The following is a 12,834-nucleotide window of genomic DNA, read 5'->3' as shown; positions in this document are numbered from 1 at the left end:
CTTAAATCTTATTTCAATTTTCGGTTTATTTTTTTGATACCAGAAGCGACGTGGGGTGGTGAAGTGACCATTCCATCGGGGGGCACCATGTCTCTCAAGTCCCCCTACCACCCCTCCAACTACCCAGACAACCTCATCACAACATGGTCCATCACCTCAGCCCCAAACACAACCATCCGAGCCCACTTCTTGACCTTTTCCACCGAAGCCCCCAACGATGTCTTGAGCATCTTCGAGGGACACACCACGACCGCCGATGCGAGGGTGTTGGCCCACTCTGGGGGCGTGGTCCCAGAGGACGTGGAGGCGGATGGCAACGGAATGACGATGCAGTTTGTGACTAATGAGAAAGTGACGCTGGGAGGTTTTGATGTTTTGCTGATGGAGATTGGTGGCGGAGAAGGTACGTAGTCCATTTTGTTTGAAGAAAGTTGAAGAAAGAAATTGACTGGAGAGGGGTTTGAACCTGCGACCTGCGGATAACCATTCCAGTGCTCTACCAACTGAGCTACCCATCCCAATATTCACGGTTCCCCAGTTTGTCCATGTCTTAGATTATTATTCAGAACTTGAACGTATTTTTGATTGAGGCCGTACTAATACTTCAGATTTTGTTTGTCCCTTTTGTTTCACCAGATCCGTGTTCTCCCAACCCATGCTACAATGATGGAGCATGTTCAGTAGCAGGCAGTGGTTATTCCTGTATGTGTGTTGTAGGATACTACGGACCTCGCTGTAAAACAGGTAAATATCACCAGATTTGAGATGGTATTTATTTTTTTTAACCAAGGGACAAATTTTGTTTTTCTAGTATGCATGACTTAGTTTATTCTGGTTATGCATTAAAGGCAAATAGGATCATTTGCTTTTCATGCATTTTGTTCGTTTCCAATAATAACACCACTCAAAATCCAAAGAAGAGTTTTTAAAACCTAACAGGTTGAAGTTTCAGCTCAGTGGATATTACAGTTTAAGCAAAACATAAAAAAATACACAACCTTTAATCAAGAAACATGATTTCATTAAAAGTACTCTTCAGTTATATCCCGAGATCAGTCACTTGACTGATCATTAGAAATCACCTACATTTGTTGATTTCTTCTAAATGACAGCGAGCCAGATGGAATAATTTCACAGGGTGTTTAGTACCAGTACAATCTTTAATCCACGTCAGCTTTTTGGTTATAATTCAGTAGGTTACTTTGGGGTAAATGCAAATGATCCTATATGCCTTGAAACTGTTGTGTCTTCACATGACAGTCAGCCATACCACAGCAATGTGTTTGAGTCCCTACAAGCTCTAGCTTTGTAACCGAGTCAATAACTAGAAAAACAATAATATGCTTCCCCCAAGGGTCTGGCTACACGTGTGTTTGCGCTAATGGTTACTGGAGGGCGTTAATAGTTGATCATGCCACACAAACTGACAAGATGAGAAACTCAAACTCCGCATCGGTATTCACTCAGGTAAGATCATTGTCTTTGCTTGTGGCCGAGATACTTAAGATTGATAAATCACAAATACATCACAAGTCCAGTCACAAGTACATCACAAGTCCAGTCACAAGTACATCACAAGTCTAGTCACAAGTGCATCATAAGTCCAGTCACAAGTACATTATTATTATTATTATTATTATTAGCAACCAAAGCATCTAAAATGGTTGGATTAAAAACATTTTGAAAGCTATTTAAATTACATTTGAGTTTGAAATATTAAACCTTTTAAATAGCAATGCACATTATAAACATTAAAAGCTCCTAAAAGTAACCAAGTTACTGGAAACATACTTTCACAAACCTAGAACATGACTAACAGAGCTCCACCGGTCATGACAAGTATTTAAATTTAAAAACAAAACATTTCAGTTATAATACATACTTAAATCATTTAGACACACATGCATTCACAGGTAACTTCAAACGATATAAAAACACTTCAACCTAAAATAGTCATTAATATCAACATCAGCATCAACTTAACATTGCTAAAAAGTGACTAACAATTAGGACTGTAAATTATAAAGACACCAGGGAATGCAACTATTCTTTAGTCTGTTCGTTTTACAGAAAGGCAGGCTGAACTGTCTTTGGTTCCTTAATGCATACGATACAGGCTGGTGTTTTTCGAGCAAATGATTCAGCTTATGGTTAGGATTTGACATGTCAGCGAATAACTGCTCACACAGTGACTTCCTGCGCGGGCATATAGACTTTGAATATCTACCTGCTCCATTGCCTTTGCATAAGACTTACCAGGGATAATAATTCTCAAAGCTCTTCGTTGAATGGATTCCAACAAATTGGACTGTTCCTTAGTTAAGCTGCTATGGTAAACCTGGCATGCATAATCAAGTATGGATCTAATACAAGCAAAATAGTATTTGCAGAGGTCCAGCTGGTTAAGACCTGCCCTACGAAGTTGCACTAACAAATAAAGTCTCTGAGCAGCTTTCGTATACACAGCATTAACATGAGTTTCCCATCGTAAATCATCACTGATGTTCAACCCTAACAGTTTCATTTGTTTCACACGATCAATGTTATGATCATCAATGTTTATGCTTGGAATTAACGGCACATGTTTACGGAAACTGATAACCATTTCTTTAGTTTTATTTGGATTAATCCGCATGTCATTATGTGAGGACCAATCAATCACCTCCTGTACCGACTCCTGCATTTTGGATTCATCTGGCGATGTTACTATTTCACACAGTGTTGTATCATCAGCATATTTGACTGTGGGCAGGGAGGGTTGAAGATCTCCAATCATCATGATGAAAAGCAATGGCCCAAGTTTTGTTCCCTGTGGGACTCCACCATTGATGACAGTCCACTGCGATTTACAGGTGCCGATCTTAACACGTTGCATTCTGTGTCGCAGAAACTCTGTAACCCAGTTGACGATGACTTGATCAACATGAAGAGATTTCAGTTTATCGATGAGAATCACATGGTTGATCCTATGAAATGCCTTGCTGTAGTCGAGGAAAAGGACACGCACCATGTTCTTGGCTTGATCTGTGGCAGAGTACCAGTTGTGCAACAGGTCAATGAGAGCGCAAGTAGTTGATGAGCCCGGGACGTTACCAAATTGGACTGGATCTAACTGCGGCTGGTACTGCTCCCATAGCCATTTAAACACGAATCCCTCAAGAATCTTCACTAGCACGGGGGTTAGGGAGATTGGACGCAAGTCATTCTCTACTGAGGCAGGTGGAGTTGTTTTTGAGATGGCGATAACATCAGCAGCCTTCCAGATGCTTGGTAGAGTTGCTTGGGCCACCAAAGCATTAAAGATGGAGCAGACGGGTCTTGCCAACATGGATGCGTGATCTTTCAAGATCCAATTGGGAATCTGATCAGGACCAGGTGCCTTGTGTGTTCTCACCGACTTCAGTGCTTTCTCAACCGCCGAACTTGTGAGGACGTACTTGGTAGGAATTAAATCTTCACTGTGAGACTCTGGTGCTTAGATCGGATGAGATGGATGCAAAGAAAGAATTCACCAATTCAGCAAATTTCCTGATCACCATGCGCAACATTGTCGACAAGGTTTTTCAATGGTTATAGTCGTGTTTCTCACCTTTGAGTGAATTTACTTCGTTCCACCAATTTCTGCTTTGTTTAAGGTCCAGAAGATCAACTTTTGCCTGAAAGTACTGTTTCCGAATCGACTTCCTCAACCTGTTCACTTTGTTTCTGTAGTACCTATACTGGGGCTGGTGTCCTCCGTGCCAAGCACGCTGTCTCTTTTTTATCAAATCCCTAAAACGATCTGTGACCCAAGGTTTTTCACTTTCTACTCTGGTGACTTGCTTCCACTGGAAGTGCCGGTCTACAAGGGATACGATGGTTGTTTCAAACTGGTCATATTTATCTGAGCAAGGGATACACTGGTACAATGGAGTCCAGTCCACCTCCTGCAACTCATCTTTGAATGCTGCTTTTGCACGTCGGAGAAAGCGTCTAATAACCCGTGAATGTTTTTTGGCAGGTTGCATTGCAAACGACGGCTTGGATTGACAAACCACCACTTGATGATCAGACAGACCAAGCGCTGGTTCAATTGTTGGTTCATAGTACACATCACTCATGTTAGTGTATATCAGGTCCAGGCGCGCATTGTTTCGTGTTGCCCCTTTAACGATTTGCTTCAATTTGTAGTTGCGTTTGAGGATAGCATCTGGCATTCGGTTAAAGTCACCTGTTAAAATAATTCCCGCAGATGGGTGCAAGCTCATAACACTGTCTATAGCGAGGTGTATATGTGCTCCAGCATATATATATGATTATGCTTGTCTTTGACGTTATGGGGCTGATAAATAGCTCCAAACACAATGGCATTAAACTGCCGCGGAAGACGTTGGGGCTGCAATTTAAGCCAGACAGACTCGACGTTCTCCTCAGCTAAATTCCTGAGCACCGAGAATGGAATGTTGGCATGTACATAGCACACAATCCCTCCACCTGATGTATGGTCTCTGTTATGTCTTATTGGGGGGGGGGGGGGGGTGATAGTGATCTAACAACAGGACGCTATCAGGAACACTGTTAGGACACCATGATTCTGTTATGCAACACACATCGACTTTATGTTCAGTTAGTGTTACACTTAACTCATCAAGTTTTGGAATCAAAGTTCTGGCGTTCGCATTCATCAGGGTAGGTATATTAAGTTTATTGGTTTTAATTGCCACCAAGTTACTCACGCAGACAGCCGCCTGTTGCTTTCGAGGCCGCATATTTCTACAGTTAACCACGACTCTGATGGGGCGTTGGCGAGTAATTCCAGCCCTGGTACCCCGCTTGATATATTTATTGCATAGACCATGCAACTTCAGCGTAGACCACACTTTCGCTGGTAATCTGCCTACTGCTCCAGTCTGTTTCATCATATGGTTCCAATGCTGAGTAACTGTTGTGCGGTGTAGCGTATCATGGTGGTGCAACGTGACTTGCTCAAATGTCGACACAGTCACATCCAAAACTTCCAACAGTTTGCTGTATTGCAATGTCTTAAAAACTCACTAATTATCTCACAACATATGACAAAGGCACAATACGACAAAACGAGACGTAACACGCAAAAAAATGGAATTTTCGCAGAGCAAAAACGAGAAGGTGCTGCCACAAGTACATCACAAGTCACATCACAAGTCCAGTCAAAGGTACTTCACAAGTACATTACAAGTCCAGTCACAAGTACATCATTAGTCTAGTCACAAGCACATTACAATTTCAGTCACAAGTACATTACAAGTCCAGTCACATGTCCAGTCACAAGTCCAGTCACAAATCCAGTCACAAGTCCAGTCACAAGTATAACACAAGTCTAGTCACAAGTACATCACAAGTCCATTCACAAGTACATCATAAGTCTAGTCACAAGTACATCAAAAGTCTAGTCACACATGCATCATAAGCCCAGTCACAAGTACATCACCAGTCCAGTCACAAGTACATCACAAGTCCAGCCACAAGTACATTACAAGTCTAGTCACAAGTACATTACAACTCTAGTCATAGGTACATCACAAGTCCAGTCACAGGTACATCACAAGTCCAGTCACAAGAACATCACAAGTCTAGTCACAAGTACGTCACAAGTGTAGTCACAGGTACATCACAAGTCCAGCCACAAGTATATTACAAGTCTATAGTCACAGGTACATCACAAGTCTAGTCACAAGTACATCACAAGTCCAGTCACAGGTACATCACAAGTCCAGTCACAAGAACATCACAAGTCTAGTCACAAGTACGTCACAAGTGTAGTCACAGGTACATCACAAGTCCAGCCACAAGTATATTACAAGTCTATAGTCACAGGTACATCACAAGTCTGGTGGCAAATACATCACAAGTCCAGTCACAAGTACATCACAAGTCCAGTCACAAGTACATCACAAGTCCAGCCACAAGTATATTACAAGTCTAGTCACAAGTACATTACAACTCTAGTCATAGGTACATCACAAGTCCAGTCACAGGTACATCACAAGTCCAGTCACAAGAACATCACAAGTCTAGTCACAAGTACGTCACAAGTGTAGTCACAGGTACATCACAAGTCCAGCCACAAGTATATTACAAGTCTATAGTCACAGGTACATCACAAGTCTAGTCACAAGTACATCACAAGTCCAGTCACAGGTACATCACAAGTCCAGTCACAGGTACATCACAAGTCCAGTCACAAGAACGTCACAAGTTTAGTCACAAGTGCATCATAAGCCCAGTCACAAGAACATCACTAGTCTGTTCACAAGTACATCGCAAGTCTGGTGGCAAATACATCACAAGTCCAGTCACAAGTACATCACAAGTCCAGTCACAAGTACATCACAAGTCCAGCCACAAGTATATTACAAGTCTATAGTCACAAGTACATCACAAGTCCAGTCACAGGTACATCACAAGTCCAGTCACAGGTACATCACAAGTCGAGTCCAAGTACATCACAAGTTTAGTCACAAGTAAATCACAAGTCCAGTCACAAGTATATCACAAGTCCAGTCACAAGTTCATCACAAGTCTGGCGGCAAGTACATCACAAGTCCAGTCACAAGTACATCACAAGTCCAGTCACAAGTGAATCACAAGTCCAGTCACAAGTATATCACAAGTCCAGTCACAAGTTCATCACAAGTCTGGTGGCAAGTACATCACAAGTCCAGTCACAAGTACATCACAAGTCCAGTCACAAGTGAATCACAAGTCCAGTCACAAGTATATCACAAGTCCAGTCACAAGTAAATCACAAGTCTAGTCACAAGTACATCACAAGTCCAGTCACAAGTATTTCACAAGTCTAGTCACAAGTACATCACAAGTCTAGTCACAAGTACATCACAAGTCTAGTCACAAGTACATCACAAGTATTGTACTTTAATATAGCTCTATGAGAACATCAGAGTCCAGCTGCAAAGGATCGATACCCAAGTACAAAAATTACAATAAAAATAAAAAACAACCCTTAGTACAGCTAGTCGGACTGCCTGTGAAATTATTCTCTCTGGCATTACATGCTGTCATTGTGAAGAACACAATAAAAGAAGGCCATTTCTAAATAGTGTTAGTAGTTGGTTTGTGATCGGACTAATCTGTGAATGGGTGTGCACAAGTGTTGACATGACTCATTCAGCGGTTTAGTGTGCAACATTGCAAAGCTTCAATCAGCTGAATGAGAACAAACGTGGCTCGGCAACTTTTGAATAGAAATTGAGATCCTAGAATATTGTTTCCTCTGAAAACACAGCATTCACATATCTTTAACTTCATTTGGGGTAGTTGTTAAGCACCCATCTTTAGATTTTGAGCACTTTTGTTGCTTTAAATGGAAAAAAAATCACAAATGACAAATGATCTACCCTTCCTTCAATTTTCACTGCTGCAAATTCTTAAGTCCATCATATTTCAAAGGAAACATGAGATAACTGTTTCAATCAATCTCTTATCTATTTTCTTTCTTTTATTTCAGGGCAAAGGTGAAAGCCTGACGTACTGGCTCGAGGGACATGATCCAAGCTACAAGATCGACCAAATCAAGCCACCCAAACAAAACTTGTAAACAACCAGAATATTATCCCAACATTATCTGCAACGCATTTGGATCAGCAATTTTTTGTAAAGAGGTAAAAAGCATAATCAGCTATTATACTACAGCGTTTGTAGGTCTATTTGAAAAACCTAACAACAAATTCAAATTAACACACAATTGTGTGTTCACCAACAGATTTGTTGTTCGCGATTACAGCTTTCATTTAGCAACTTTAAGAAAAAGATTCAGGAAAAAAAAGGTTTAGGCCTCATCACACTTGTACAATAACTAACTTTGATCAAGTCACCTATTTTTTTTTTTTTTAACAAAGACTGAAGTATTTTGTAGTCGCCTTTTAATCTACTACCATGTGGAAGTTGTAACAAAAATTCCGTCATCAAACAAACAGACTGTGAGTTCATAACTATACTGTTGAGAGTCACTAATTTGGTATTAAATTGTATTCAAACCAGTGATGCGTTTAAGAAAATATTCTTTGTCTGTACCATCCAAGCTTGGGAAAAAATAGCAAAGTGGTACTGCTTTGTTTGTTTGAGTTCTCATATGGTGTTACATAATTTGACTTGGTTCCCTTATCATTTGCCTTGGTGCCCTTGTGCTCCTTAGTGCTAAATATTTGAGGTGGTGCAGCACTAAAGGGCACTGTTGTAGCTACAGAAAATTTTAAAGAAAAAAAGAAATTGACTTAACAGATCAAAATTGACGCGCAACGATTTTTTATGGCTGAATGGACAATAATGTAAGTGGGGGATTTTTGTTTTCTTTTTATTTTCAGATTGAGTGATATTAATAACCTTTGATAGTTACTACTTATGTTTTAACTTTTTTTAAGGAAATTGTATAAAAAATATGGAGTAAGGTCTAAGGCATGTTTAAAGTAAAACCAATGGGCTTTTTTCATTGTTTTTGTCATGTAATGCTGCGGCCGGGTGAGGTGGCGTAGAGGGCGCTATTCAGGACTTTCTTTTGTCACCTTGCAAGATGTAATGATGCCAAGTCACTATAAATTTATATTTCCCGGATTCGTTTGTATCAAAGATATATAACCAGGCATCCTATCCTATCTACAAGGATGGGACTAATAAGGGAGCAAAGACACTTCTTCTTCAGTGAAACAATAATTTATTCTTAAAAACTCCAAGAGTTCTCTGAACCAATTTGACATCTGTATTTATAGGACTCAGCTATCATTCTTGTTCATCTGGCATCCGCTACGAATACCGCAAAATCTTTGTTTGTATACACGTTATCCGATGCAAACTGGTTAACCTATTTTTTTTTTTACCTTGTTCCACTCGAATTTGCAGGATAGCTAATAATGAATACAAGTTAATCGCTCAATCAGTATCAAACATTTTTTCCCAAATTGACAATATTCAAATTTCTTGACCAGGTGATGGCAGATCTACCAGCTCACTTCACATCAGAGAGCTCTCTTGAGAAGCACTATAGAAGCACTATAAGGCCCAGGAGAAGGACTGCTTCTCACGGCTAGAACAGACTCAGACCAGAGCTCTCTTGAGAAGCACTGTACGGCCCAGGAGAAGGACCGCACCAAGTACAATACTACCTTGCTGATGCTTCACAGGGATGGAACAGACTCAGACCAGAGCTCCCTTGAGAAGCACTATACGGCCCAGGAGAAGGACCGCACCAAGTACATCACTACCTTGCTGGTGCTTCACAGGGATGGAACAGACTCAGACCAGAGCTCCCTTGAGAAGCACTATACAGCCCTGGAGAAGGACCGCACCAAGTACATCACTGCATGTATACCTTGCTGATACTTCACAGGGATGGTACGGACTCAGACCAGAGCTCTCTTGAGAAGCACTATGCGGCCCAAGAGAAGGACCACACTAAGTACTTCACCGCCTTGCTGGTGCTTCACAGGGATGGAACAGACTCAGACCAGAGCTCCCTTGTACATCGATCACTACCTTGCTGGTGCTTCACAGGGATGGAACAGACTCGAAGTACTGCAAAGTAAGACTTTTTTATATTTGAAGAGAAAATCATACTTTACTTTAAAACGGTTGAGGGATTAACAGCAAAAGATCTTTCTTGCCCAATTTTTATGCTGAGCACAATAAAACTAAAACAGAAAAAGGTGGAAAATCTGTCAAAAGCAGGAATTCATCACATTGAAATTTTTTGGGGACTTTTTGATCGGGTATGACCCGATCACCTTTTTAAAATGGTAAGAATTATTCTTTGGGTTTTTTTTTCTGGGCAATATTTCTCCGTGGGTTTTCTCCTAAACGTTCGTAAACTCGCTTGGCCTTTACTTCCGGGTCTACTGGAAGGTCAAAGTTGGGTGAATTTAAATTACAGACAGAAGCCTCAAAATCAAAACGAACCACATATTTTCCAAACTGTTCACGTGATGACGATAAAACCAAGATGGAATTTGAACCCTGGTCCGAAGATGTAAAAGAAATTGTGATGTCATCATGACATCACCTGGTATCAAATTACAAGCGGGTTAACATGAACATTTGAGAGCTTACTTTTAATTAGGCTATAACTTTATAACGGAACAGAGTAGTATTCTCATTTTTTGTTGTTTCAGACATTGCCACTGGCAATATATTTTGTTCCAGGGCGCATACCATTTGACCTTTAAATAATGAAAGGTTTGCGGAAACACCATGTGCGAATAATTTCTCAACTAAGAGAATGGTTCTGAAAAGAACCAGAGGTATAAACTCGACGTTCCGGTCAGTATGCTCTGACCGTCTTCAGGAGAGTGCCTAAACTCTAAGAAAGTGAATACTTTCCATTTGACCTTTACTTCCAGTGTAACCGGAAGTGCAATGATAATAAATTTAACTTGAAGACGGAAGCATTTTGCTACAGTTATATAAATTATGCAAATATTTAGTGAGGAATGTCCAACACAAACATTGGCATGATGACATAATTACACGAAAGGGCACGTACCAGTACATTCACGCAGTGCGTCTCTCCAACTAGGGCTCTCAAAAGTTGTCAAAAAGGGACAATCTACTGTTTGTGCACGTAATCTTTATAATCAGCCTAGATATACATGCACCTAGGGCATGTAGGGCCTAGTACTTTTCAATCATATTCTCAAAGGTGGCTTAAGTTCAAAACGTAAAATGCACTCAAATTTGATCAAATTGTCTACTCAGATTATTTATTTATTTATTTATTTCAACCGGATCCAACAGGGGCCAAATCGCCAATTACAGTAGCACCAAAAATAATTGCAAACCAATAGTGTCACCAGAGTTACCCTTTACATCTTGCGCTTAACTTTCCAGGTTGTTAACTTGTTGAATGCCTTGTACACGCTGTTCAACGCCATCATTTCCAACTATGACGTCTAAAAGGTAAATATTTCATATGACCCAGCAGATTGTTTTAACCAGTTCGTGCTGGACTATTTTGACATTGACCAGACCAAGACTTGGGATTGTTTTCATGAATCTGGATGCCAGACGGCTTCAGGCTGTCATCTACGGGTAGCTCGCTGCAAGCGGGCCACTGACAGACATTTCGGGCCTCGCTTGTTGCGTGTTTATCCATCATCCATTCCGATTACCGCAAAACCTTGCGTGTATAACACGTTGTCTGATGTGAACTGGTTAAGCCAAACGTGCCATATCACAGGAAGTTATTTTAAAGGGTACTGCAATAGATTATACTTAATACACTTATCCAAGTTCATTTATTATGGTAAATATGCAAAAATGAAATGATCAAAAAAAAATTGACAGAAAGCACTTTACCCGTAACCCCTTAACTTGATTCTACCATCTTAGATCTGTTTTACTATCAGAGTACTTTACAAGCTATGCTTATAATTTGTAGTCTTGCATATTGACTGCTTCGAGTGGCATTATAAAACAGGTCTAGGAGGCTAGTTTGATTATGCCACTCAATGTAGTCAGTATTAAAATGGAAGGTGCCATAGTCCTTTTAGCCATGTACATGTAGACAGAAAATAGCAAATACTATGTGATGCACACTCTCGGCCACTGAAAAACACAGAATCTGTGGGTGCGGTGATATAATTTCAAAAAGTCACTTGCATTATCATTGTCAACATTACTTGGCTGTTCGCAGGCGTAGTCATGACAATCACTTATATTCAGCGTTAACATCAAGTGGACTTTGCTGAGTACCTGCGTACATGTAGGGCCTAGATGTAGATCTAGATGACTCGTGTTGACATGGTTGACTTCTGGCATGTCTAGCAAACTGGCGATCGTCTGCTTTTGATAAAGGTGATTTTTGCGCAATAAAAAACATTTTGACTCTTATTTGATAAAAACAAAACAGGGGGTCTACAATTCACGATCGCCAGCAAACCTTCACGTGGGCTTGATTATCTTCTGTTGTTGGTTGAGCCAATGTCATGACGGTGGTGCAGGGGGAAGTCAACCAACTCTCCCAATGCAAGTAGTTAACAATGAAATGTCAGTGTTTGCCTCACTGGAAACAAATGTTGCAACCTGATGGCTGATGCCACTTCTTCGATAGTGTGTGGGTGTGTGGGTGTGTGTGTATAAAGTCTATGGACATGAATGAGAGTCAAGAAAAATTGCTGAGTTATTTTTCCTAACACAATTGGGAATGTTAATTCTCAGTGCATGCAGTCCCAGATTTATGTCGTCTATCAGTATCATCATTTTGGCAATCGTGTATAGTGTAGGGCCCCTGTTTTGTTTCGATCAAATTAGAATCAAGGATTTTTTTATTTCTAAAAAATGATGTTGTCAACCTTAAGCAGACTTCTCTCAATGTAATGACACCTTTTTGAATTTTGGTAATTTTTGAACATAATGCCTTCAAGAGCGAACTGCACAAAGACAGAAAATGTCTCATTTTCTTATGATTACTGTTATTTTTGCTCAAACAGCTGATAAAAATCAACCAAACAGTTCTCTTGGTTGGGGAGTTATTTGGGTGGTAATGAAGTAGTGGACCAGGCACACCATTGAGACATGGATCAACCTCTACTGATTGACGGAGCTGTGGTGACTAAGATTGACACCATTGATGATAAAGTAAGTAGCAAGTTTGAGTCCTGTATGGGCTTGACCTTGGTTCAATTCCTCTTCTGTTCCAAGGTGTAGCCTTAGTTATCCTTGAATGAATTGAAAAGTCTTTGGTTCAGATCCTAATGCTTGTTTCTTTTTAGGTTCGATTCCTTTTTATTTCAAGTTGTAATCTCAGTTATCCTAGTTGGAATTGAGGAGTAGCCTATTTGGTTCATACCTACATGTAGTCCGAAAATT

At 40.3% G+C, this 12,834-nt stretch overlaps 1 protein-coding gene across 4 annotated transcripts; it reads left to right on the top strand.

The window, feature by feature from the left end:
- Positions 1 to 46: 46 nt before the first annotated feature.
- On the top strand, positions 47 to 12,603 carry LOC119728427 (CUB and sushi domain-containing protein 1-like). 4 transcript variants are annotated; one of them, XM_038200657.1, is made up of 6 exons: positions 47 to 403; positions 637 to 744; positions 1,355 to 1,467; positions 7,487 to 7,640; positions 7,878 to 7,958; positions 8,961 to 9,000. In XM_038200657.1, the coding sequence occupies exons 1-4, from the start codon at positions 88 to 90 to the stop codon at positions 7,574 to 7,576; spliced, it is 627 nt and encodes a 208-aa protein (XP_038056585.1). In that variant the 5' UTR covers positions 47 to 87; the 3' UTR covers positions 7,577 to 7,640; positions 7,878 to 7,958; positions 8,961 to 9,000. The 4 variants fall into 4 exon arrangements, with proteins under 4 accessions (XP_038056585.1, XP_038056587.1, XP_038056588.1 ...); XM_038200659.1 differs by lacking the exons at positions 7,487 to 7,640; positions 7,878 to 7,958; positions 8,961 to 9,000 and adding exons at positions 10,855 to 10,923; positions 12,456 to 12,603; XM_038200660.1 differs by lacking the exons at positions 7,487 to 7,640; positions 7,878 to 7,958; positions 8,961 to 9,000 and adding exons at positions 10,855 to 10,923; positions 11,876 to 12,018.
- The last annotated feature ends 231 nt before the right edge of the window (positions 12,604 to 12,834 follow it).

Source organism: Patiria miniata, unplaced genomic scaffold (assembly GCF_015706575.1).
Source record: "Patiria miniata isolate m_02_andy unplaced genomic scaffold, ASM1570657v1 HiC_scaffold_20, whole genome shotgun sequence".
Taxonomy (NCBI): domain Eukaryota; kingdom Metazoa; phylum Echinodermata; class Asteroidea; order Valvatida; family Asterinidae; genus Patiria; species Patiria miniata.
This window is presented reverse-complemented; position numbering and strand designations above follow the sequence as displayed.

Coding starts and splice junctions, on each gene's coding strand:
- LOC119728427 (XM_038200656.1), top strand. CDS start 88: ATGTCTCTCAAGTCCCCCTACCACCCCTCCAACTACCCAGACAACCTC. Junction 745..1,354: donor CGGACCTCGCTGTAAAACAG/GTAAATATCACC, acceptor GCTTCCCCCAAG/GGTCTGGCTACACGTGTGTT. Junction 1,468..7,486: donor CCGCATCGGTATTCACTCAG/GTAAGATCATTG, acceptor CTTTTATTTCAG/GGCAAAGGTGAAAGCCTGAC.